Source organism: Pseudophryne corroboree, chromosome 1 (assembly GCF_028390025.1).
Source record: "Pseudophryne corroboree isolate aPseCor3 chromosome 1, aPseCor3.hap2, whole genome shotgun sequence".
NCBI classification, from domain to species: Eukaryota; Metazoa; Chordata; class Amphibia; order Anura; family Myobatrachidae; genus Pseudophryne; species Pseudophryne corroboree.
In genome coordinates, this window is record NC_086444.1 from 819,125,477 (window position 1) to 819,153,202 (window position 27,726).

Below are 27,726 nucleotides of genomic sequence, written 5' to 3' on the forward strand. Positions count from 1 at the left end.
TCAGCAACTGCTCTCTGGACCTCGCCTTTATGAGGAGATCGTCCAAGTATTGGATAATTGTGACTCTTTGCTTTCGCAGGAGCACCATCATTTCTGCCATTACCTTGGTAAATAGTCTCGGTGCCGTGGACAGACCAAACGGCAACGTCTGGCATTGGTAATGACAATCCTGTACCACAAATCTGAGGTACTCCTGATGAGGTGGCTAAATGGGGACATGAAAGTAAGCATCCCTTATGTCCAGAGACACCATAAAATCCCCCCCTTCCAGGCTTGCGATGACCGCTCTGAGCGATTCCATCTTGAACCTTTTCAGGTATATGTTCAGGGATTTTAAATTCAATATGGGTCTGACCTAACCGTCCGGTTTCGGTACCACAAACATTGTCGAATAGTAACCCCTTCCCTGTTGAAGGAGGGGAACCTTTACCACCACCTACTGGAGATACAATTTGTGAATTGCAGCTAACACTATTTCCCTCTCTATGGGGGAAGCTGGCAGGGCCGATTTGAGGTAACGGTGAGGGGGCATCACTTCGAATTCCAGCTTGTATCCCTGAGACACAATCTCTATAGCCCAGGGATCCACCTGTGAGTGAACCCACTTGTGGCTGAAATTTCGGAGACGCGCCCCCACCGGGCCTGGCTCCGCCTGTGGAGCCCCAGCGTCATGCGGTGGATTTAGTGGAAGCCGGGGAGGACTTCTGTTCCTGGGAACTAGCTGTATTGTGCAGCTTCTTTCCTCTACCCCTGCCTCTGGCAAGAAAGGACGCACCTCGGACTTTCTTGCCTTTTTGTGATCGAAAGGACTGCATTTGGTAATACGGTGCTTTCTTAGGTTGTGAGGGAATATATGGCAAAAAATTTTACTTTCCAGCTGTAGCTGTGGAGACCAGGTCCAAGAGACCGTCCCCAAACAATTCCTCACCTTTGTAAGGTAAAACCTCCATGTGCCTTTTTGAGTCGGCATCGCCTGTCCATTGCCGAGTCCACAGGACCCTTCTGGCAGAAATCGACATTGCATTTATTCTAGAGCCCAGTAGGCTAATGTCTCTTTGGGCATCTCTCATATATAGGACAACGTCTTTTATATGCCCCAGGGTCAGTACTATAGTATCCTTGTCCAAGGTATCAAGTTCCTCAGATAAGGTATCTGTCCATGCTGCTACAGCACTACACATCCAGGCAGACGCAATTGCCGGCCTTAGTAGGGTACCTGAATGTGTATAAATGGACTACAGGATACCCTCCTGCTTTCTATCCGCAGCATCTTTTAGGGTGGCGTATCCTGTGACGGCAGGGCTACCCTCTTGGATAAGCGTGTTAAAGCTTTGTCTACCCTAGGGGAGGATTCCCAGCGTAACCTGTCCGTTGGCGGGAAAGGATACGCCATAAGCATCAGTTTGGAAATCTGCAGTTATCTATCTGGAGATTCCCAAGCCTTTTCACATAACTCATGTGAAGGGGGAAAGGTCACCTCTTGCCTTTTTTTCCCCATACATATAAACCCTCTTGTCAGGGACTGGGGTTTCCTCTGTGATGTGTAACACATCTTTCATTGCTATAATCATGTAGCGGATGGCTTTAGCCATTTTAGGCTGCAACTTTGCATCATCGCCATCGACACTGGAGTCAGAATCCGTGTCGATATCTGTGTCAACAATTTGGGATAGTGGGCGCTTCTGAGACCCTGACGGCCTCTGCGCTGTAGGATCAGGCATGGGTTGAGACCCTGACTGTCCCAAGGCTTCAGCTTTATCCAACCTTTTATGCAAGGAATTAACATTATCATTTAAAACCTTCCACATATCCATCCAATCGGGTGTCGGCGGCGACCCCACATTCATTTGTACCCGCTCTGTTTCCACATAGCCTTCCTCGTCAAACATGCCGACACAAGCGTACCGACACACCACACACACAGGGGATGCTCTATTTGAAGACAGTTCCCCCACAAGGCCTTTTGGCGAGAAAGAGAGAGTATGCCAGCACACACCCCAGCGCTATATGACCCAGGAATCACACAGTAACTTAGTGTTAACCCAGTAGCTGCTGTATATACTGTTTTTGCGCCAAATTTATGTGCCCCCCCTCTCTTTTTACCCTCTTTCTACCGTGATTCTGCAGGGGAGAGCCTGGGTAGCTTCCTCTCAGCGGAGCTGTGGAGAGAAAATGGCGCTGGTGAGTTTTGAGGAAGAAGCCCCGCCCCCTCAGCGGCGGGCTTCTGCCCCGCGTTTAGTATGTAAAATAATGGCGGGGGCTCATGCATATATACAGTGCCCAACTGTATATATGCTGCTTTTTGCCAAGAGGTTCCCAATTGCTGCCCAGGGCGCCCCCCCTGCGCCCTGCACCCTACAGTGACCGGAGTGTGTGGGTTTAGTGTGGGAGCAATGGCGCACAGCCGCAGTGCTGTGCGCTACCTCATATGAAGACTGGAGTCTTCTGCCGCCGATTTCGAAGTCTTCTTGCTTCTCACGCCGGCTTCTGTCTTCTGGCTCTGCGAGGGGGACGGCGGCGCAGCTCCGGGATCGGACGACCAAGGGTGCGTTCCTGTGTGCGATCCCTCTGGAGCTAATGGTGTCCAGTAGCCTAAGAAGCAGGACCTATCTTCTAGTGAGTAGGGTTGCTTCTCTCCCCTCAGTCCCACGTAGCAGAGAGTCTGTTGCCAGCAGATCTCTCTGAAAATAAAAAATCCTAACAAAATACTTTTTTTTAGCAAGCTCAGGAGAGCTCACTAAGGTGCACCCAGCTCGTCCAGGTACAGATTCAAACGGAGGTCTGGAGGAGGGACATAGAGGGAGGAGCCAGTGCACACAAGTATCCTAATTCTTTCTTAAAGTGCCCTGTCTCCTGCGGGCCCGTCTATTCCCCATGGTCCTTACGGAGTCCCCAGCATCCACTAGGACGTTAGAGAAAATAAGAATTTACTTACCGATAATTCTATTTCTCGTAGTCCGTAGTGGATGCTGGGAACTCCGTAAGGACCATGGGGAATAGCGGCTCCGCAGGAGACTGGGCACAAAAGTAAAGCTTTAGGACTACCTGGTGTGCACTGGCTCCTCCCCCTATGACCCTCCTCCAAGCCTCAGTTAGGATACTGTGCCCGGACGAGCGTACACAATAAGGAAGGATTTTGAATCCCGGGTAAGACTCATACCAGCCACACCAATCACACCGTACAACTTGTGATCTGAACCCAGTTAACAGCAGGATAACAGAGGAGCCTCTGGAAAGATGGCTCACAACAACAATAACCCGATTTAGTTAACAATAACTATGTACAAGTATTGCAGACAATCCGCACTTGGGATGGGCGCCCAGCATCCACTACGGACCACGAGAAATAGAATTATCGGTAAGTAAATTCTTATTTTCTCTGACGTCCTAGTGGATGCTGGGAACTCCGTAAGGACCATGGGGATTATACCAAAGCTCCCAAACGGGCGGGAGAGTGCGGATGACTCTGCAGCACCGAATGAGAGAACTCCAGGTCCTCCTCAGCCAGAGTATCAAATTTGTAGAATTTAGCAAACGTGTTTGCCCCTGACCAAGTAGCTGCTCGGAAAGTTGTAAAGCCGAGACCCCTCGGGCAGCCGCCCAAGATGAGCCCCCTTCCTTGTGGAATGGGCTTTTACAGATTTTGGCTGTGGCAGGCCTGCCACAGAATGTGCAAGCTGAATTGTACTACAAATCCAACGAGCAATAGTCTGCTTAGAAGCAGGAGCACCCAGCTTGTTGGGTGCATACAGGATAAACAGGGAGTAAGATTTTCTGACTCCAGCCGTCCTGGAAACATATTTTCAGGGCCCTGACAACGTCCAGCAACTTGGAGTCCTCCAAGTCCCTAGTAGCCGCAGGTACCACAATAGGCTGGTTCAGGTGAAACGCTGAAACCACCTTAGGGAGAAATTGTGGACGAGTCCTCAATTCTGCCCTGTCCGTATGAAAAATCAGGTAAGGGCTTTTATAAGATAAAGCCGCCAATTCTGACACGCGCCTGGCCGAAGCCAGGGCCAACAGCATGACCACTTTCCATGTGAGATATTTCAAATCCACAGATTTAAGCGGTTCAAACCAATGTGATTTTAGGAACCCCAAAACTACATTGAGATCCCAAGGTGCCACTGGAGGCACAAAAGGAGGCTGTATATGCAGCACCCCCTTGACAACGTCTGAACTTCAGGAACTGAAGCCAGTTCTTTCTGGAAGAAAATCGACAGGGCCGAAATCTGAACCTTAATGGATCCTAATTTTAGGCCCATAGACACTCCTGTTTGCAGGAAATGCAGGAATCGACCCAGTTGAAATTCCTCCGTTGGGGCCTTCCTGGCCTCGCACCATGCAACATATTTCCGCCAAATGCGGTGATAATGCTTTGCGGTCACATCCTTCCTGGCTTTGATCAGGGTAGGAATGACTTCTTCCGGAATGCCTTTTTGCTTCAGGATCCGGCGTTCAACCGCCATGCCGTCAAACGCAGCCGCGGTAAGTCTTGGAACAGACAGGGTCCTTGCTGGAGCAGGTCCCTTCTTAGGGCCACGGGTCCTCTGTGAGCATCTCTTGAAGTTCCGGGTACCAAGTCCGTCTTGGCCAATCCGGAGCCACGAGTATAGTTCTTACTCCTCTCCGTCTTATAATTCTCAGTACCTTGGGTATGAGAGGCAGAGGAGGGAAACGCATACACTGACTGGTACACCCATGGTGTTACCAGAGCGTCCACAGCTATTGCCTGAGGGTCCCTTGACCTGGCGCAATACCTGTCCAATTTTTTGTTGAGGCGGGACGCCATCATGTCCACCTTTGGTTTTTTCCAACGGTTTACAATCATGTGGAAGACTTCTGGGTGAAGTCCCCACTCTCCCGGGTGGAGGTCGTGCCTGCTGAGGAAGTCTGCTTCCCAGTTGTCCACTCCCGGAATGAACACTGCTGACAGTGCTATCACATGATTTTCCGCCCAGCGAAGAATCCTTGCAGCTTCTGCCATTGCCCTCCTACTTCTTGTGCCGCCCTGTCTGTTCACGTGGGCGACTGCCGTGATGTTGTCCGACTGGATCAGCACCGGCTGACCTTGAAGCAGAGGTCTTGCTTGGCTTAGGGCATTGTAAATGGCCCTCAGCTCCAGGATATTTATGTGAAGTGATGTCTCCAGGCTTGACCACAAGCCCTGGAAATTTCTTCCCTGTGTGACTGCTCCCCAGCCTCGCAGGCTGGCATCCGTGGTCACCAGGACCCAGTCCTGAATGCCGAATCTGCTGCCCTCTAGAAGATGAGCACTCTGCAACCACCACAGGAGAGACACCCTTGTCTTTGGTGACAGGGTTATCCGCTGATGCATCTGAAGATGCGATCCGGACCATTTGTCCAGCAGGTCCCACTGGAAAGTTCTTGCGTGGAATCTGCCGAAAGGGATTGCTTCGTAGGAAGCCACCATTTCCCCCAGGACCCTTGTGCATTGATGCACTGGCACTTGGCCTGGTTTTAGGAGGTTTCTGACTAGTTCGGATAACTCCCTGGCTTTCTCCTCCGGGAGAAACACCTTTTTCTGGACTGTGTCCAGGATCATCCCTAGGAATAGAAGACGTGTCGTCGGGATCAGCTTCGATTTTGGAATATTGAGAATCCAACCGTGCTGCCGCAACACTACTTGAGATAGTGCTACCCCGACTACCAATTGTTCCCTGGATCTTGCCCTTATCAGGAGATCGTCCAAGTACGGGATAACTAAAACTCCCTTCCTTCGAAGGAGTATCATCATTTCGGCCATTACCTTGGTAAAGACCCGGGGTGCCGTGGACAAACCAAACAGCAGCGTCTGAAACTGATAGTGACAGTTCTGTACCACAAACCTGAGGCATCCTTGGTGAGAAGGGTAAATTGGGACATGGAGGTAAGCCTCCTTGATGTCCAAAGACACCATATAATCCCCTTCTTCCAAGTTCGCAATCACCGCTCTGAGTGACTCCATCTTGAATTTGAACCTGTGTATGTAAGTGTTCAAGGATTTCAGATTTAAAATAGGTCTCACCGAGCCGTCCAGCTTCGGTACCACAAACAGCGTGGAATAACACCCCTGTCCCTGTTGCAGGAGGGGTATCTTGATTATCACCTGCTGGGAATACAGCTTGTGAATGGCTTCCAATACCGCCTCCCTGTCGGAGGGAGACGTCGGTAAAGTAGACTTTAGGGGAGTGCCTGAGTCCGCTTGTAAAGCCCCAGCGTCATGCTGAGGACTTGGCAGAAACGGGAGAGGGCTTCTGTTCCTGGGAACTGGCTGTTTGCTGCAGCCTTTTTCCTCTCCCTCTGCCACGGGGCAGAAATGAGGAGCCTTTTGCCCGCTTGCCCTTATGGGGCCGAAAGGACTGCGCCTGATAATACGGCGTCTTCTTATGTTGAGAGGCTACCTGGGGTAAAAATGTGGATTTCCCAGCAGTTGCCGTGGCCACCAGGTCTGATAGACCTACCCCAAATAACGCCTCCCCTTTGTAAGGCAATACTTCCATATGCCTTTTGGAATCAGCATCACCTGACCACTGCCTCGTCCATAACCCTCTTCTGGCAGAAATGGACAGCGCACTTACTCTTGATGCCAGTCGGCAAATATCCCTCTGTGCATCCCGCATATATAGAAATGCATCTTTCAAATGCTCTATAGTCAGTAATATACTGTCCCTATCCAGGGTATCAATATTGTCAGTCAGGGAATCCGACCAAGCCACCCCAGCACTGCACATCCAGGCTGAGGCGATTGCTGGTCGCAGTATAACACCCGTGTGAGTGTATATACATTTTAGGATATTCTCCTGCTTTCTGTCAGCAGGTTCCTTAAGGGCGGCCCTATCAGGAGACGGTAGTGCCACCTGTTTTGACAAACGTGTGAGCGCTTTATCCACCTTAGGGGGTGTTTCCCAACGTGCCCTATCCTCTGGCGGGAAGGGGTATGATGCTAATAACCTTTTAGGAATTATCAGTTTTTTATCGGGGGAAACCCACGCTTCATCACACACTTCATTTAATTCCTCAGATGCAGGAAAAACTACAGGCAGTTTTTTCTCACCAAACATAATACCCTTTTTAGTGGTACTTGTATTATCAGAAATATGTAAAACATTTTTCATAGCATCAATCATGTAACGTGTGGCCCTACTGGAAGTCACATTCGTCTCTTCATCGTCGACACTGGAGTCAGTATCCGTGTCGGCGTCTGTATCTGCCATCTGAGGTAACGGGCGTTTTAGAGCCCCTGATGGCTTTTGAGACGCCTAGACAGGCACGAGCTGAGTAGCCGGCTGTCTCATGTCATCAACCGTCTTTTGTAAAGAGCTGACACTGTCACGTAATTCCTTCCATAAGCTCAGCCACTCAGGTGTCGACTCCCTAGGGGGTGACATCTCCATTACAGGCAATTGCTCCGCCTCCACACCATTTTCCTCCTCATACATGTCGACACAATCGTACCGACACACAGCATACACACAGGGAATGCTCTGATAGAGGACAGGACCCCACTAGCCCTTTGGGGAGACAGAGGGAGAGTATGCCAGCACACACCAGAGCGCTATATAATTATATATATATATATATATATATATATATATATATATATATATATATATATATATATACACACACATACACACACAGGGATAACCTTATAGAAGTGTTTTTCCCCTTATAGCTGCTGTTTTATTTATACTGCGCCTAATTAGTGCCCCCCTCTCTTGTTTTACCCTTTTCTGTAGTGCAGGACTGCAGGGGAGAGTCAGGGTGACGTCCTTCCAGCGAAGCTGTGAGGGAAAATAGGCTCCGCCCCCTTCTCGGCGGACTTATCTCCCGCTTTTTGCTGTATTCTGGCAGGGGTTAAAATACATCCATATAGCCCTGGGGGTTATATGTGATGTATTTTCGCCAGCCAAGGTGTTTCTATTGCTGCTCAGGGCGCCCCAGCGCCCTGCACCCTCAGTGACCGGAGTGTGAAGTGTGCCTGAGGAGCAATGGCGCACAGCTGCAGTGCTGTGCGCTACCTTGGTGAAGACGGATGTCTTCTGCCGCCGATTTTCCGGACCTCTTCTTGCTTCTGGCTCTGTAAGGGGGCCGGCGGCGCGGCTCTGGGACCGGACTCCGAGGCTGGGCCTGTGTTCGGTCCCTCTGGAGCTAATGGTGTCCAGTAGCCAAGAAGCCCAAGCTGGCTGCAAGCAGGCAGGTTCGCTTCTTCTCCCCTTAGTCCCTCGATGCAGTGAGCCTGTTGCCAGCAGGTCTCACTGAAAATAAAAAACCTAAAACTAAACTTTTACTAAGAAACTCAGGAGAGCCTCCTAGAATGCACCCTTCTCGGCCGGGCACAAAAATCTAACGGAGGCTTGGAGGAGGGTCATAGGGGGAGGAGCCAGTGCACACCAGGTAGTCCAAAAGCTTTACTTTTGTGCCCAGTCTCCTGCGGAGCCGCTATTCCCCATGGTCCTTACGGAGTTCCCAGCATCCACTAGGACGTCAGAGAAATACATGCTTTATTATTTGTTTATTTCGGAGGATGAACTGGTACCCATTAATAGCAGCATTTGTACACCCTGTAACCTTCCTCACCTAAAACACAGCCTCATGTGTTGGAGAAGCTGTTTGTCCTGGCATAGGAAAGAGTCACCGCTGCATGGTAGACCTTAGGACATTGAAGTACAGACACTACAACACATCCACACACAAATGAAGTAAAAAATAAATAAAAAAAATCTCAGATCAGACAGTTATGGACTCAATTTGATCAAGCCATGCTTATAAAAAAAAAAAATGAGCAGCTATGTAGCTAGAATTGCTTAGTGTACTATGGAACTTTTAGTGTATGTAACCCATGTTGTTTAGCTTACACAAACAGTTCTAAGAAATGATATTTTATATTTTTACACAACCAACACAATAATGACAGATTACATCAGTCCAATACAAAACTTCAAATAGTCACCTCAATATGCTTCTTAACTTCTTCAATTCTCTGCAAACGCATCTCCTCTTTAATACCTAGCCCATCCCAGATGTCCATGAGTCTTCCAAGGGCATTGTTTGTGCTGGAGATGACAGAGGATGCCAAAACCTCACTAAAACATGGAGAGAGAAAAAAATAAAAATAAATGACAACATTATAATGAGCAAAACATTACAAGAAAATATTTAAGACCAGTAACAAAGTCAATAACTGCTTCTAAATGTAATAGCTGCTTTGGAAAACTTGGGAGTATAGAAGTGGAATTCACAAATAAAAGTTTTATGGGGCGTTTGCAGTAACCAACCAATTAAAATACCCTGCTCATTTTGCTTGTATTTGTCTATTTAGTGAAAGAGTAGAATTTTAGGATGTAAAGTTAAAATTCCACTGAAGATAGTATGTAAACATCTCCTCTAGAACAGAGTTTGAGCTATATACATTATATATATATATATATATATATATATATATATATATATATATATATACACACACACACACACACACACTATACATATATTATATATATATATATACACACACACACATATATATATATATATATATATATATATATATATACATACATACACACATATACATTATATATATATATATATATATATATATATATATATATATATATATATATATATATATATATATATATATATATATATATATAATATAAGAATTTACTTACCAATAATTCTATTTCTCATAGTCCGTAGTGGATGCTGGGAACTCCGTAAGGACCATGGGGAATAGCGGCTCCGCAGGAGTCTGGGCACAAATAGAAAGCTTTAGGACTACCTGGTGTGCACTGGCTCCTCCCCCCATGACCCTCCTCCAAGCCTCAGTTAGGATACTGTGCCCGGACGAGCGTACACAATAAGGAAGGATTTTGAATCCCGGGTAAGACTCATACCAGCCACACCAATCACACCGTATAACTTGTGATCTGAACCCAGTTAACAGTATGATAAACAGAGGAGCCTCTAGAAAAGATGGCTCACTACAACAATAACCCGATTTAGTTAACAATAACTATGTACAAGTATTGCAGACAATCCGCACTTGGGATGGGCGCCCAGCATCCACTACGGACTATGAGAAATAGAATTATCGGTAAGTAAATTCTTATTTTCTCTGACGTCCTAGTGGATGCTGGGAACTCCGTAAGGACCATGGGGATTATACCAAAGCTCCCAAACGGGCGGGAGAGTGCGGATGACTCTGCAGCACCGAATGAGAGAACTCCAGGTCCTCCTCAGCCAGGGTATCAAATTTGTAGAATTTAGCAAACGTGTTTGCCCCTGACCAAGTAGCTGCTCGGCAAAGTTGTAAAGCCGAGACCCCTCGGGCGGCCGCCCAAGATGAGCCCACTTTCCGTGTGGAATGGGCTTTTACAGATTTTGGCTGTGGCAGGCCTGCCACAGAATGTGCAAGTTGAATTGTACTACAAATCCAACGAGCAATAGTCTGCTTAGAAGCAGGAGCACCCAGCTTGTTGGGTGCATACAGGATAAACAGCGAGTCAGATTTTCTGACTCCAGCCGTCCTGGAAACGTATATTTTCAGGGACCTGACTACGTCCAGCAACTTGGAGTCCTCCAAGTCCCTAGTAGCCACAGGTACCACAATAGGTTGGTTCACATGAAAAACTGCTACCACCTTAAGGAAGGAATTGGGAACGAGTCCTCAATTCCGCCTTATCCATATAAAATACAGATAAGAGCTTTTGACAAAGCCGCCAATTCTGATACACGCCTGGCCGACGCCAAGGCCCACAGCATGAACACTTTCCACGTGAGGTATTATAGCTCCACAGATTTAAGTGGCTCAACTCGATGCGACTTCAGGAAATCCAACACTACGTTGAGATCCCACGGTGCCACTGGAGGCACAAACGGGGGCTGACTATGCAGCACTCCCTTAACAAAAATCTGAACTTCAGGCAGTGAAGCCAGTTCTATTTTGGAAGAAATTCGATAGAGCCGAAATCAGGACCTTAATGGAACCCAATTTTAGGCCCATAGTCACCTCTGACTTGTAGGAAGTGCAGAAATTAACCTAGCTGAAATTCCTCCTTTGGGGCCGTACTGGCCTCACAGCACGCAACATATTTCCGCCATATGCGGTGATAATGGTTTGCGTTCACTTCTTTCCCCGCTTTAAATAGCGTAGGGATAACTTCCTCCGGAATGCCTTTTTCCTTCAGGATCCGGCGTTCAACCGCCATGCCGTCAAATGCAGCCGCGGTAAGTCTTGGAACAGACAGGGCCCCTGCTGCAGCAGGTCCTGTCTGAGCTGCAGAGGCCATGGGTCCTCTGAGATCATTTCTTGGAGTTCTGGGAACCAAGCTCTTCTTGGCCCCCCGGAACAATGAGTATAGTTCTTATTCCTCTCCTTCTTATTATTCTCATTACCCTGGGTATGAGAGGCAGAGAAGGGAACACATACACCGACTGGTACACCCACGGTGTTACCAGAGCGTCCACAGCTATCGCCTGAGGGTCCCTTGACCTGGCGCAATATATTTGTAGCTTTTTGTTGAGGCGGGACGCCCTCCTGTCCACCTGTGGCCTTTCCCCGCGGTGTACAATCATTTGGAAAACTTCTGGATGAAGTCCCCACTCTCCCGGGTGGAGGTTATATCTGCTGAGAAAGTCTGCTTCTCAGTTGTCCACTCCAGGAATGAACACTGCTGACAGTGCTAACACATGATTTTCCGCTCATCGGCGAATCCTTGTGGCTTCTGTCATCGCCATCCTGCTTCTTGTGCCGCCCTGTCGGTTTACATGAGCGACCGCCGTGATGTTGTCTGACTGGATCAGCACCGGCCGGTGTTGAAGCAGGGGTCTAGCCTGACTTATGGCATTGTAAATGGCCCATAGTTCCAGAACATTTATGTGTAGGGAAGTCTCCTGACTTTTCCATAGGCCTTGGAAGTTTCTTCCTTGTGTGACTGCCCCTTCTGCAGTCACCACCACAGCGATACCCTGGCCCTTGGAGACAGGGTTATCCGCCGATGCATCTGAGGATGCGACCCGGACCACTTGTCCAACAGATCCCTTGCATGGGAATTGACGAATGGAAATTCTTCGTAAGAAGCTACCATCTTTTCCAAGGCTCGCGTGCATTGATGCACCGATACCTGTATTTGTATTAGGAGGTCTCCGTCTAGAGACGCCAACTCCTTGGACTTCTCCTCCGGGAGAAACCCATTTTAACCTGTTCTGTGTGCAGAACCATATCCAGGAACAGTAAACGCGTCGTAGGAACCAGCTGCGACTTTGGAATATTCAGAATCCAGCCGTGCTGTTGTAGCACTTACCGAGATAGTGCTATTCCGACGAACAACTGCTCCCTGGACCTCGCCTTTATAAGGAGATCGTCCAAGTACGGAATAAGTACTTCGGCCATTACCTTGGTAAATACCCTCAGTGCCGGGGACAGACCAACGGCAACGTCTGGAATTGGTAATGACAATTCTGTACCACAATTTTGAGGTACACCTGGTGAAGAGGGTAAATAGGGACATGCAGGTAAGTATCCTTGATGTCCAGTGATACCCTGAAATTTTCCAGACTTGCAATAATCGCCCTGAGCGATTCCATTTTGAACTTGAACCTTCGTATATAAAAGTGTTCAAGGATTTCAATTTTAGAATGGGTCTCACCGAACCGTCTGGTTTCGGTACCACAACATTTTGGAATAGTAACCCCGGCCTTGTTGAAGGAGGGGTACCTTGATTACACCTGCTGGAAGTACAGCTTGTGAATTTCCGCCAGTACTACCTTTCCGAGGGCAGCAGGCAAGGCTGATGTGAAGGCAACGGCGAGGGGGAGTCGTCTCGAACTCCAGCCTGTATCCCTGTGATACTACTTGCAGAACCTAGGGATCCACCTGTGGGCAAGCCCACTGGTCCCTGCAGTTCCCGAGACGCGCCCCCACCGCACCTGTCTCCACCTATGGAGCCCCAGCGTCATGCGGTGGACTCAGAGGAAGCGAGGGAAGAGATTTGATCCTGGGAACTGGCTGACTGGTGCAGCTTTTTCCTTCTTCCCTTGTCTCTGTGTAGAAAGGAAGCGCCGTTGACCCGCTTGCTTTTCTGAAGCCGAAAGGACTGTACCTGAAAATACGGTGCTTTCTTAGGCTTTTGTGAGGAAACCTGAGGTAAAAATTTTTCTTCCCAGCTGTTGCTGTGGATACGAGGTCACAGAGACCATCCCCAAACAATTCCTCACCCTTATAAGGCAGAATCTCCATGTGCCTTTTAAATGCAACATCACCTGTCCACCGTCAAGTTTCTAATACCCTCCTGGCAGAATGGACATTGCATTAATTTTGGATGCCAGCCGGCAAATATCCCTCTGTGCATCCTTTATATATATATGACAACGTCTTAAATATGCTCAATGTTAGCAAAACATTATCCCTGTCTTAGCTATTATCTGACAGGGTATCAGACCACGTTGCAGCAGCACTATTTATGCTGAGGTAATAGCAGGCTTCAGTGTATAACCTGAGTGTGTAATTACAGACTTCAGGATCGCCTCCTGCTTTTTATCAGCAGGTTCCTTCAAGGTGGCCGTATCCTAAGACGGCAGTGCCACCTTTTGACAAACGTGTGAGCGCCTTATCCACCCCAAGGGATATCTCCCAACGTGACCTATCCTCTGGCGGGAAAGGGTACGCCATCAGTAACTTTTTAGAAATCACCAGTTTCTTATCGGGGGAACTCACGCTTCTTTACACACTTCATTCATTCATCTGATGGGGGAACAAAACACTGGCTGCTTTTTCTCCCCAAAAATAAAAATAAGAATTTACTTACCGATAATTCTATTTCTCGTAGTCCGTAGTGGATGCTGGGGACTCCGTCAGGACCATGGGGAATAGCGGGCTCCGCAGGAGACAGGGCACATCTAAAAAGCTTTTTAGGTCACAAGGTGTGTACTGGCTCCTCCCCCTATGACCCTCCTCCAAGCCTCAGTTAGGTACTGTGCCCGGACGAGCGTACACAATAAGGAAGGATCTTGAATCCCGGGTAAGACTCATACCAGCCACACCAATCACACCGTACAACTTGTGATCTGAACCCAGTTAACAGTATGATAACAAAACGAAGTAGCCTCCGAAAAGATGGCTCACAACAATAGTAATAACCCGATTTTTGTAACAATAACTATGTACAAGCATTGCAGACAATCCGCACTTGGGATGGGCGCCCAGCATCCACTACGGACTACGAGAAATAGAATTATCGGTAAGTAAATTCTTATTTTCTCTAACGTCCTAGTGGATGCTGGGGACTCCGTCAGGACCATGGGGATTATACCAAAGCTCCCAAACGGGCGGGAGAGTGCGGATGACTCTGCAGCACCGAATGAGAGAACTCCAGGTCCTCCTTAGCCAGAGTATCAAAATTTGTAAAATTTTACAAACGTGTTCTCCCCTGACCACGTAGCTGCTCGGCAAAGTTGTAATGCCGAGACTCCTCGGGCAGCCGCCCAGAATGAGCCCACCTTCCTTGTGGAATGGGCATCTACATATTTCGTCTGTGGCAGGCCTGCCACAGAATGTGCAAGCTGAATTGTACTACAAATCCAGCGTGCAATAGACTGCTTAGAAGCATGAGCACCCAGCTTGTTGGGTGTATACAGTATAAACAGCAAGTCAGACTTTCTGACTCCAGCCGTCCTAACTATATATATATATATATATATATATATATATATATATATATATATATATATATATATATATATATATATATATATATATATATATATATATATATATATATATTTTTAGGGCCCTGACCACGTCTAGTAACTTGGAGTCCTCCAAGTCCCTAGTAGCCGCAGGCACCACAAGAGGTTGTTTCAGGTGAAAACGCTGACACCCCTTCATGAAGAAACTGGAGACGAGTCCCAGTTCTGTCCTGTTCAAATGGAAAATTTTAATATGGGCTTTTGTAAGACAAAGCCGCCCATTCTGACAATCGCCTGGCCGAGGCCAGGGCTAACAACATGGTCACTTCCCATGTGAGATATTTGTCAACAGCATGGTCACTTTCCATGTGAGATATTTCAAATCCACAGATTTGAGCGGTTCAAACCAATATGATTTTAAGAAATCCCAACACTATGTTGAGATCTCACGGTGCCCCTAGGGGCACAAAAAAGCTGTATATGCAATACATCCTTTACAATCTGGACTTCAGGAACAGAAGTCAATTCTTTCTGGAAGAAAATCTACAGGGCCGAAATTTAAATGTTAATGAACCCCAATTTGAGGTCCAAAACACTCCTGTTTTCAGGAAGTGTAGAAATCGACCTAGTTGAATTTCCGTCGTGGAGCCTTCCTGGCCTCACCCACGCAACATATTTTTCACCACATGTGGTGATGACGTTGTGCGGTCACCTCCTTCCTGGCTTTGACCAGGGTAGGTATGACCTCTTATGGAATGCCTTTTCCCCTCAGGATCCGGCATTCAACCGCCATGCCGTCAAACGCAGCCGCGGTAAGTCTTGGAATAGACATGGTACTTGCTGAATCAAGTCCCTTCTTAGCTCCCCAGGCCCTTAGTCCTCTGTGAGCATTTCTTGAAGTTCCGGGTACCAAGTCCCTCTTGGCCAATCCGGAGCCACTAGTATAGTTCATACTCCTCTATGTCTTATAATTCTCAATACCCTGGTTATGAGAAACAGAGGAGGGAACACATACACAGACTGGTACACCCACGGTGTTACCAAAACATCCACAGCTATCGCCTGAAGGTCTCATGACCTGGCGGAATACCTGTCCCGTTTTAGTTCGGGCGGGACGCCATCATGTCCACCTTTGGTCTTTGCCAACGGTCCACAATCATGTTGAAAAACTTCCCTATGAAGTTTCCACTCTCCCGGGTGGAGGTCATGCCTGCTGAGGAAGTCTGCTTCCCAGTCGTCCACTCCCGGAAAGAACACTGCTGACAGTGCTATCACATGATTTTCCGCCTAGCGAAAAATCCTTGCAGTTTTCACTGCCCTCCTGCTTCTTGTGCCGCCCTTCTGTTTACGTGGGCGACTGCCGTGATGTTATCCCACTGGATCAATACCGGCTGACCTTGAAGCAGAGGTCTAGCTAAGTTTAGAGCATTATAAATTTGCTCTAAGCTTATTTATGCGGAGAGAATTCTCCAGACTTAATCACACTTCCCTGGAAATTTTTTCCCTGTGTGACTGTTCCCCAGCCTCTCAGGCTGGCCTCCGTGGTCACCGGCATCCAATCCTGAATGCCGAATCTGCGGCCCTCTAGAAGATGAGCACTCTGTAAACACCACAGGAGAGACACCCTTTTCCTTGGATATAGGGTTATCCGCTGATGCATCTGAGGATGCGATCCGGACCATTTGTCCAGCAGATCCCACTGAAGAGTTCTTGCGGGAAATCTGCCGAATGGAATTGCTTCGTAATAAGCCACCATTTTTACCAGGACTCTTGTGCAATGATGCACTGACACTTTTCCTGGTTTTAGGAGGATCCCGATTAGCTCGGATAACTCCCTGGCTTTCTCCACTGGGAGAAACACGTTTTTCTGGACTGTGTCCAGAATCATCCCTAGGAACAGTAGACGTGTCGTCGGAAAAAGCTGCGATTTTGGAATATTTAGAATCCACTCGTGCTGTCGTAGAACTACTTAAGATAGTGCTACTCCGACCTCCAACTGTTCTCTGGACCTTGCCCTTATCAGGAAAGCGTCCATGTTTCTTTTAAGAAAAATCATCATTCCGGCCATTACCTTGGTAAAGACCCGGGGCGCCGTGGACCATCCAAACGGCAGCGTCTGAACTGATAGTGACAGTTCTGTACCAGGAACCTGAAGTACCCTTGGTGAGAAGGGCAAATTTGGACCTGTAGGTAAACGTCCCTGATATCCAGTGACATCATATCGTCCCCTTCTTCCTGGTTCGCTATCACTGCTCCGAGTGACTCCATCTTGATTTGAACGCTTGTATGTAAGTGTTCAAATATTTCAGATCTCACCGAGCCGGTTGGCTTCAGTACCACAATATAGTGTGGAATACTACCCCCTTCCTTGTTGTAAGAAGGGTACTTTGATTATCACCTGCTGGGAATACAGCCTGTGAATTGTGTGAGGGGGAGACGTCTCGAATTTCCAATGTACACCTGGGATATTACATGTAGGATCCCGGAGTTCCCTTGCGAGTGTTGCTGAAACTCTTGAGATGACCCCCTACCGCACCTGAGTCCGCTTGTACGGCCCCAGCGTTATGCTGCGGACTTGGCAGAAGCCGTGAGGAGCTTCTGTTCCTGGGAATGAGCTGCTTGCTGCAGTCTTCTTCCCTTTCCTCTCCCCCTGGGCAGATATGACTGGCCTTCGCCCGCCTGCCCGTATGGGGACGAAAGGACTGAGACTGAAAAGACTGTCCTTTTCTGCCAATATGTGACTCGGGGTAACAAAAGGTGGATTTTTCAGCTGTTGCCATGGCCACCAGGTCCAATGGACCGCCCCTTTATACGGCAATACTTCCATATGCCGTCTGGAATCTGCCTCACCGGACCACTGTCGTGTCTTCGTCTGGCAGATATGTACATCACATTTACTCTTGATGCCAGAATGCAAATATGCCTCTGCGCATCACACATATATAGAAATGCATCCTTAAAATGCTCTATAGACAATAAAATCCTGTCCCTGTCAAGGGTATCAAAATTTTCAGTCAGGAAATCCGACCAAGCCCCCTCAGCGCTGCACATCCAGGCTGAGGCGATTGCTGGTCGTAGTATAACACCAGTATGTGTGTATATACTGTTATGATATTTTCCAGCTTCCTATCAGCTGGCTCCTTGAGGGCGGCCGTATCTGGAAACGGTAACGCCATGTTTTTTATAAGCGTGTGAGCGCCTTGTCCACCCTAAGGTGTGTTTTCCAACTCGCCCTTACTACTGGCGGGAAAAAGGGTATACCGCCCATAACTTTCTGTCGGAGGAACCCCACGTATCATCACACACTTCATTTAATTTATCTGATTTAGGCAAAACTACAAGTAGTTTTTTCCCACCCTACAAAATACCCTTATTTGTGGTACTTGTGGTATCAGAAATACGTAACACCTCCTTCATTGCCCTTAACATGTAACTTGTGGCCCTAAAGGAAAAATACGTTTGTTTCTTCACCGTCGACACTGGGGTCAGTGTCCGTGTCAGTGTCTGTCGACCGACTGAGGTAAATGGGCGTTTTTACAAGCCCCTGACGGTGTCTGAGACGCCTGGACCGATACTAATTTGTCCGCCGGCTGTCTCATGTCGTCAACCGGCTTGCAGCGTGTTGACATTATCACGTAATTCCATAAGTAAGCCATCCATTCTGGTGTCGACTCCCTAGAGAGTGACATCACCATTACAGGCAATTTTTTCCGTCTCCTCACCAACATTTTCCTCATACATGTCGACACACACGTACCGACCTACAGCACACACATACAGGGAATGCTCTGATAGAGGACAGGACCCACTAGCCCTTTGGGGAGACAGAGGGAGAGTTTGCCAGCACACACCAAAAGCGCCATAATGTATATAACAACCCTAGAAGGTGTTGTTTCTATATATGGGCTCTTAATATATAATTATATCGCCAATTTATGCCCCCCTTCTCTTTAACCCTGTTTCTGTAGTGCAGGGGAGAGTGGGAGCCTTCCTCACCAGCGGAGCTGGTCAGGAAAATGGCGCTGAGTGCTGAGGAGAATAAGCTCCGCCCCTTTCACGGCGGGCTTTTCTCCCGGTTATTAGGAAAACTGGCCTGGGTTAAATACATACATATAGCCTTAATGGCTATATGTGATGTATTTATTTGCCAAATAGGTATTTATATTGCTGCCCAGGGCGCCCCCAGCAGCGCCCTGCACCCTCCGTGACCGTGTCAGTGAGCCGTGTAGCAACAATGGCGCACAGCTGCAGTGCTGTGCGCTACCTCTCTGAAGACTGTGAAGTCTTCTGCCGCCTGTTTCCGGACCTCCGTTCCGCCGTCTTTCTTCAGCGTCTGTAAGGGGGATCGGCGGCGCGGCTCCGGGACGAACCCCAGGCTGACCTGTGTTCCGACTCCCTCTGGAGCTCAGTGTCCAGTAGCCTAAAACTTCAATCCTCCTGCACGCAGGTGAGTTGCAAGTCTCTCCCCTAAGTCCCTCGTTGCAGTGATCCTGTCGCCAGCAGGAATCACTGATTAGAAACCTAAAAAAAAACTTTACTAAACAGCTCCTTAAGAGAGCCATCCAGTTTGCACCCTTCTCGGACGGGCACAAAAACCTAACTGAGGCTTGGAGGAGGGTCATAGGGGGAGGAGCCAGTACACACCTTGTGACCTAAAAAGCTTTTTAGATGTGCCCTGTCTCCTGCGGAGCCCGCTATTCCCCATGGTCCTGACGGAGTCCCCAGCATCCACTAGGACGTTAGAGAAACCCTTTTTATGTGGTACTTGGGTTCATGTCAGAAAATGCGTAACACATTTTTAATTGCCGAAATCATGTAACGGATGTTCCTAGTGGATTGTGTATATGTCTCAACCTCGTCGACACTGGAGTCAGACTCCGTGTCGACATCTGTGTCTGCCATCTGAGGTAACGGGCGTTGTTTGAGCCCTTGATGGCCTTTGAGACGCCTGGGCAGGCGCGGACTGAGCAGCCGGCTGTCCCACAGCCGTTACGTCATCCAGCCTTTTATGTAAGGAGTTGACACTGTCGGTTAATATCTTCCACCTATCCATCCACTCTGGTGTCGGCCCCACAGGGGGCGACATCCCATTTATCGGCCTCCGCTCCGCCTCCACGTATCCAACATGTCGACACAGCCGTACCGACACACAGCACACACACCGGGAATGCTCTGATAGAGGACAGGACCCCACTAGCCCTTTGGGGAGACAGAGGGAGAGTATGCCAGCACACACCAGAGCGCTATATACACACACATATATACATATACATATATATATATATATATATATATATATATATATATATATATATATATATATATATATATATATATATATACAGGGATAACCTTATATAAGTGTTTTTCCCTTTATAGCTGCTGTATTGTTATACTGCGCCTAATTAGTGCCCCCCTCTCTTTTTTAACCCCTTTCTGTAGTGTAGTAACTGCAGGGGAGAGCCAGGGAGCTTCCCTCCAACGGAGCTGTGAGAGAAAATGGCGCCTGTGTGCTGAGGAGATAGGCCGCCGAGAAGGGGGCGGAGCCTTTCTCCCGCTTTTTGTAAAAATCTGGCAGGGGTTAAAATTCATCCATATAGCCCAGGAGCTATATGTGATGTATTTTTAGCCAGCCAAGGTGTTTCTATTGCTGCTACGGGCGCCCCCCCCAAGCGCCCTGCACCCTCAGTGACCATAGTGTGAAGTGTGCTGAGAAGCAATGGCGCACAGCTGCAGTGCTGTGCACTACCTTGTGGAAGACAGGATGTCTTCTGCCGCCGATTTTGCCGGACTCTTCTTGCTTCTGGCTCTGTAAGGGGGCCGGCGGCGCGGCTCTGGGACCGAGCTCCAAGTCTGGGCCTGTGAGCGGTCCCTCTGGAGCTAATGGTGTCCAGTAGCCAAGAAGCCCAATCCACTCTGCACGCAGGTGAGTTCGCTTCTTCTCCCCTTAGTCCCTCGATGCAGTGAGCCTGTTGCCAGCAGGTCTCACTGAAAATAAAAAACCTAAACTAAAACTTTCACTAAGAAGCTCAGGAGAGCCCCTAGTGTGCACCCTTCTCGTTCGGGCACAAAAATCTAACTGAGGCTTGGAGGAGGGTCATGGGGGGAGGAGCCAGTGCACACCAGGTAGTACTAAAGCTTTCTATTTGTGCCCAGTCTCCTGCGGAGCCGCTATTCCCCATGGTCCTTACGGAGTTCCCAGCATCCACTAGGACGTCAGAGAAATATATATTAGTGTTCACTCTAGGAGTGAAAAGGGGCAGGGCGCCGGACTCCGGGGGGCACATGTGCGTGCGCCCAGAACGGGGGCGTGGCCACGCCTACGTCATTTTAGGGAGTGGTGCGGCCCACAGACGCTACTATAGAGAGCGTCTGTGGCCGGCGACGTCACTGTTCGGGGCGTGCCCAGCACCTCCGTCGGTGCTGGGCTTCCCCCAGCCCTCTCCCAATGCGTGAATGGATGCCACGCGCACGGCATCTATACACGCCGGGAGGGCAGGAAGCGGGCGGCTGTTCTAGCAGGGCGCCGCAAAAGGGGCAGGGCGGGTTTTGCCTGCTAAAACAGCCTAGAGTAACATATATTATATATTATATATATATATATGGGCAAAGATTGGTGTACAGGTGCGCTGGTTAGTCTTAATGAAGGTTTGCAGTCCACAGGTGATTCCACACCTTGACTGTTAGCACTGATGAACCACCACCGCTGCACTTCTCCAAAGCATTCAGGACTCCTTGAATGAATTTCTGGGAAAAAAGGATTCAGGAGAATGCGCCCATAGTGTAAATCTGATTTATTTATAAAAACATATCAGTAAAACCAAATCACAGGTATAGATATAATAATACCTCTTCAGACCCACACTTTGGGCCAGTTTATGCATATAAGAAATTCCACAAGGCTAATGCACCAACCGCCGTGTCCAAACGCCGGGACCGTGCACCGTGCTGCGCTCAGAAGCCCGTCCGGCCACCCGCAGTGATCACAGGGAGATGCAGAACCGAGTGAATGAGACGTCTGGCAAGCTCCGCCCCAACGCGTTTCGTAAACACTTCGTCAGGAGGCTGGCTTGCAGACGTCATTCCGACCTTAATATACTACTCCACAGATTATCACCAGCTGTTTGTGATAATTAGCGGCCAGTGAACAATCCTCAGTCCACCGACAATATACACAAATTTTAGGCTCGCACGTAATTTGTGACAGATGGGTTAAAAATGTTGCTATTAAATACATACACACAAAACATATTTGCACAAAATTTACAGACAATACATATAAAATTCATAGACAGTACACACATATGTAAATCTCCATCCCTAGCTATTTTTATATTAGTCAAAAGGCAGAATAAAAACACATCATAAATCATATGGGTACCTCATTAGAATTCAATACCCTTGTACTGTAACCACACTTTGGGCTTAAACATAATTTATAACTAACAATATTAATAGCAGGTTCCATACACGCATGGATTAGTTATAATTAAACGAGATTTAAAGTACTACACATAAAATTTACAGCACACACTCGTGTCTATATTGGATTCACATACTACTTAGAACGCATGGAAAGGATACCTCATTGAAATAGTCACGTATCTGATCTAGTGCAAATCGTCATACTTGTAGCGAGCAAGCACTGAAAGTATTAACCTCTTTAAAAGAGAGCATTTTTTTCTAAGAGAAAATAGTTCTTACGAACAGTAGCCTCAGTGCCCTCTCGAGATTTCAGACGGGGAGACTTTTAGCTGACCACCATATTCATAAGCCATATCAGGGATAAACCAGATGGAGATATTATAAGGATATACATATGTATATGGCAGTAGTCGACTTTGGATGTATCTAGAGTCATCCAAACGAGAGATTCCCGGTTAATGGATGAGAGCTATGTTCTTGATTTAATGATAACTGTAAAGCAAGGCAGGGATAATTCATATAATATATTTAAGTATATGATTCACACCCACCAGCTTACTTAGTACATGGAGACAGAATGAGACAGAGCGCATCAAAAACTCAAAAAATGCAGAGGAGATAGAAGCATAGCTAAACCAGAGGAGATAACAGAAACATATTATCGATCCCTAATAAAAGGAGTAATCTCATAATTCTCGTTTAGACCATGTGGGATCAGCGTATTTAGTTTTAGAATCCAGACTGTTTCCCTTCTGAGTAGTTGTTCGTCTCTATTACCACCGTCTTTATTCGCTGCTATATGTTCAATTCCCGCAAATTTTAAAGGTGGAAGGATCAGCATTGTGTCGCTCTGCGAAGTGTCGAGGAACACTATGGTTCATCACACGATTTTTAATATTCCTCGTGTGCTCCAAAATTCTTATTTTTTTTTTTTCAATCAAAGATTTTTATTATGAGTAATAGACAATGTTAACAATAAACAGTAATAAAACGAGCAACGATATAGTAAATGTGATATGAGTCAAATTTCACTAGACTCGTCATGAAGGGTGGAATGACAATAGAGGTTAATTTGTAGTCAGATGAGAGAAGCTCTCAAAGGGAAAAGAAGGGGAGAGAGAGAAAGTGGAAAAAGAAACGGAAGAGAAGAAAGGAAGAAAAAATTTAAATAAATTGAAAAATAAAAAATAAAAAGGTGTGTCTGCAGTTATTGTGGCTATCGTATCGTGAGAACTAGTCAGAATGAGAAGAGGGGGTTGTTGGGTGGATGAAATGGGGTTAGAAGAGGCAGAATGTAGGGGGAGGACTCCAATTCACCTCGGGTGATAGGGGGGGTAGAGAAGGAGGGGGAAAGGGAGATCAAATCAAATGCGCACAGTGGGATTTACAATCTAGCTAAGTCCCGGGAGGGGTGAGTTTTTATATCTGTACCAGGGAAGCCAAGTGGAATGGAATTTTTGGACTGTGTTGTGTTGGAGACTGGTGATGTATTCCATTTGTGCGATGAACCAGATCCTATTTGTTAATGCTTGACGGCTGGGGGCGTCTGGTGTTTTCCAGTTGCGTGCTATTTGGTATTTAGCTGCACATGATATATGGAGGATCAGTTTGTTTGAGTCTCTGGGCATCTGGTCCACGGGGGCGCAGAGGAGAAGATGGGTGGGTGAGAGAGGCTGTGGAAGGTCTAGTAACTGGGTGAGCAGGGCACGGACCATGGTCCAGTAACGTGTGATCACTGGGCAGGACCACCATGTGTGGAAGAACGTACCCACCTGACCACAGTTTCTCCAACAAAGGTTTGAGGTGCTGGGGAACATTTTATGTAGGCGGTCTGGGACCAGATACCACCTTGTATATATTTTGAACGAGTTCTCGCGGATGGCCACGCTGATGGAGCACTTCGAGACCGCGGCCCGGACAGTTTCCCACTCTTCGGCCTCGAGCTGTTTTCCCAAGTCAGTTTCCCAGGCCAACTCGTGGGGTTCAAGGGCGGGGGTTTCCGGGGACAAGATGGTTTTATAGAGAAGGGAGATGGTTCCTCTGTCAGTGGGATTATACAGGCAAAGCCTTTCGAAAGAAGAAGGGATTGGGAGTGGGAATAGGAGGTGCAGAGAGGAGATGTAGTGCCGTATTTGTAAGTATTGGTAGTGTAGGGAGTTGGGCAGGTCATATGTAGTCTGTAGATCCGAGAAAGATCTGATGGCGTGTTTCTCTGTAAAGTGGTGGATTCTGGTGACACCAGCTGAGATCCAAGGACGAGCCATAGCTGAGGATAAGCCTGGGGGGAATGCTGAGTTGTTCCAAATAGGGGTTAGGGGGGAGGGGTAGATAGGCAGTTTTAATTTTTTACTTAGGGTCTTCCAGTTTCCGAGCGTATCCGCTACAGTAGGTGTAGGGAGGCTAGTTTGGGGGTAGCTTTTGCTGTGGGCCCAAGGTAGATAGGAAACTGAAGAAATGCCGATTAAGTCGCTCTCCAGGTCGACCCATCGTTTGGTGCCTCTCGGCGCGTGCCAAGCCACCAATTGGCTCAGTTTGGTCGCAGCTAAATAGCGTTGAAGGATGGGGAGGCCTAGGCCACCCAGTTGGGGGTGTTTGGCCAGAATTTCTCGTCGAAGTCGAGGCTTTTTATGGTTCCAAATAAAGTCGCCTAGCGAGGATTGGAGAGAGCGGAGGGTGTGTGAGGGGATCTGAATTGGAAGCGTTTGGAATAAGTATAGGAGTTTGGGGAGTACATTCATTTTTATGGCGTTAATACGTCCGATCCAAGAGAGGTAATAAGGTTCCCATTGGCGAATGTCCCTGAGAATTGAGGTTATGAGTGGGGGGTAGTTGGCTCGGTAGAGAGAGTTGTATGATTTAGTTATGAGGACTCCTAGGTATTTAAGTGAGTGTTTACGCCATGAAAATTCGAAATTTGCCTGCAACAAAGTCTTTATGCGCTTGGGGATGTGTAAGGAAAGGGCTTCGGATTTTGACTGATTGATTTTATATCCAGAGAGGTTGCCGTATGTAGATAGCTCTCGAAATAAATTGGGGAGAGAGATGGTCGGGTTCGATAGTGTGAGAAGTATGTCGTCAGCGAATAAGGATATAGTGTAGTGAGTGCGGTTAACAGTGATCCCGGAGATATCCGGATTGGTTCTGATGTGGCACGCGAGGGGTTCGATAATCAATGCGAAGATGAGGGGGGATAAAGGGCAACCTTGTCTGGTTCCGTTGGAAATCGTGAAGGGATCTGATAGTAGGCCATTTGTATGTACTGAAGCCGAGGGGTTGTGGTACAAGGCTTGTATAGCCTGTAGGAATTTATCGCGGAAGCCGAAGTGTTGCAGGGTTTGTAGCATGAAGGGCCAGGAGACCCTGTCAAAGGCCTTCTCCGCGTCCAGAGCAAGCGCCAGGGATGGGATCTTATGGTGGTTAATATAGTGAATAACGTCGATCGTGCGTCTAGTGTTGTCAAGCGCTTGCCTGGACGGGACAAAGCCCACCTGGTCTGGGTGGATCAGTGAGGGAAGAATCGGGTTGAGCCTGTTAGCCAGAACTTTGGCGAAAATTTTGAGGTCTGTGTTCAGGAGTGAGATAGGTCGGTAGTTAGTGATTAGTTGGGGGTCTTTGTTCGGTTTCGGGATTACAGTGATAGTGGCCTTGGTGGTTTGAGAGTGGAAGGGGGAGCCCTCTAGTATTAGGTTAAATACCTTCGTGAGATGGGAGAGTAGCGAAGGTTGGAAGGTTTTGTAGTATGACATGGGAAAGCCATCTGGGCCAGGGGCTTTAGACGGTTTCTGAGATTTAATAGCGGAGGCAATTTCTTCCTCTGAGATAGGCTTGTCCAAGCCCGACGAGGTCTCTGGGTCTAAACGGGGTAGGTCACATGATGTCAGGTAGTCGGGAGTGGGCGGGTGGGTTTGGTCGGGAGTGGGCGGTCTATCTGGGAGATTATAAAGCCGTTCATAATAAGCTTTAAAAAGGGAATTGATAGTGGAGGGGTTATATTGGAGTGAGCCCTTGTCATCTTTGACCGCTGAGATGGCGGAATGTGCTTTTCGGGCTCTCAGTCTGTTGGCCAATAAGGTGTCAGCTTTGTTGCTCTTTTCATAGAATCTTTGTTTCAGCCAGCGGAGTGAGTGCTCGGTTTTTTCGGCCAGCAAAGCGTTCAGGGCCGCTCTGGCAGTGGTAAGTTGTGTGTAAAGGGGACGGGACGGCCGCTGTTTGTGTTGGGTTTCCAGGTTGTGGACCTCTTCTGTGAGGGAGGTCAGTTTTTGTTTGTGTTCTTTATTTCTATGTGAGGCGTAGCTAATGATGTGACCTCTGATGACGGCTTTGTGTGCTTCCCATATCAGTGGGGTGCAAGTGGAGTCAGTGATGTTCAAGGTAAAGTAGTCTGCAAGGGCAAGTCTGAGTTTTTCCTGAAATTGGGGAATTTTCAGTAGAGTTTCGTTTAAACGCCAGGCCGGTCGGGTTGTCGGGGTGTCAAGGAAATTAAAAGTGGCGGTGATGATGGAGTGGTCTGACCATGGGTTGGTGACGATGGATGAGTCGGATATGTGCTTGGAGGCCAGGGTACTGCAAAAGAAGAGGTCGATACGGGAGTAAGATTGGTGTGGACACGAGAAGAAGGTGTAGTCCTTGGACGTGGGGTTGAGAGCCCGCCAGACGTCAGTGAGACCGGATTCTCGTGTGTGTTTATTTAAAGCTCGGGATGATGGGTCACGGTGTGGGCGGGACTGGGGAGTGGACTTATCTAGTTGAGGGTCCGGGGCGGTATTAAAATCTCCACCTATTATTGTATAGCCTCTTCTAACTTTAGATAGTGCGGAGAAGAAGGAGTTGAAGAAAGACGCTTGCCCGGAATTAGGGGCGTAGACAGTGGCTATAGTGCATTCTAGGTGTCCGAGCCTACCCGTTAAAATGATGAACCGCCCATCTTTATCTGTATGTGAAGAACCCAACTCAAATGGGATTTTAGAGTTTACCAAAATGGCCACTCCATTGTGTTTGGTTTGGCTCGAGGAGTAGAAAGCCGTCGGGAATCGTTTAGAGGTGAGGGCTGGGTGTGACTGGAATTTAAAGTGTGTCTCCTGAATAAATACTATGTCTGCTTTGAGAGTGCGAAGAGATCGGAACAGGGAGGAACGCTTCTGGGGGGTGTTGAGGCCCTTGACGTTCAAGGATGCTATCAGCAGGGGCATTGTGGGTTGTGGTTAAGAGGAGGCAGTGAAGAGGAAGGGGAGGAGAAGGAGAGAGAAAAAGTCAAGAGGGTAGAGAGAAGGAGGTGAAAGGAGCGGGGGGAAGGAGAGAAAGGAAGAGAAGGAGAAAAAAAAAAAAAAAAAAAAAAAGAAAGGGGGGAGGTGGGAAGATCCGCGCTGAGGAACCTCACGACCAGCGAGGAGGAACCAGCACAGGAGTTAGGACCGGTTGGTCCAAGGTGGGGAAGCACCGGGTGATTACCGTACTCCCTCCTAGGAGGTAAGGTGGGGGGGGAGTGTGTTTATAAGTAGGAGTTCGACAACATGAACTCGTGTGTTGAACGGAGTGGATGAGGGATCATGGCCCTCCAGTGGTGGAGTTAGTCAGAGAGTGTGCTAGCATTGGCCTTAGGGGAAG

General features: G+C 47.9%; 1 protein-coding gene across 3 annotated transcripts in view; it reads right to left on the minus strand.

Moving 5' to 3' along the window:
- The window catches only part of LOC134911195 (protein regulator of cytokinesis 1-like), a 277,049-nt gene that overhangs the window by 202,279 nt on the left and 47,044 nt on the right, over positions 1-27,726 (minus strand). For all 3 annotated transcript variants that reach the window (XM_063919524.1, XM_063919514.1, XM_063919520.1), the window contains exon 2: positions 8,957-9,089. In XM_063919524.1, coding sequence (XP_063775594.1) covers positions 8,957-9,089 — 133 coding nt within the window. The remainder of the gene's footprint in view (positions 1-8,956; positions 9,090-27,726) is intronic.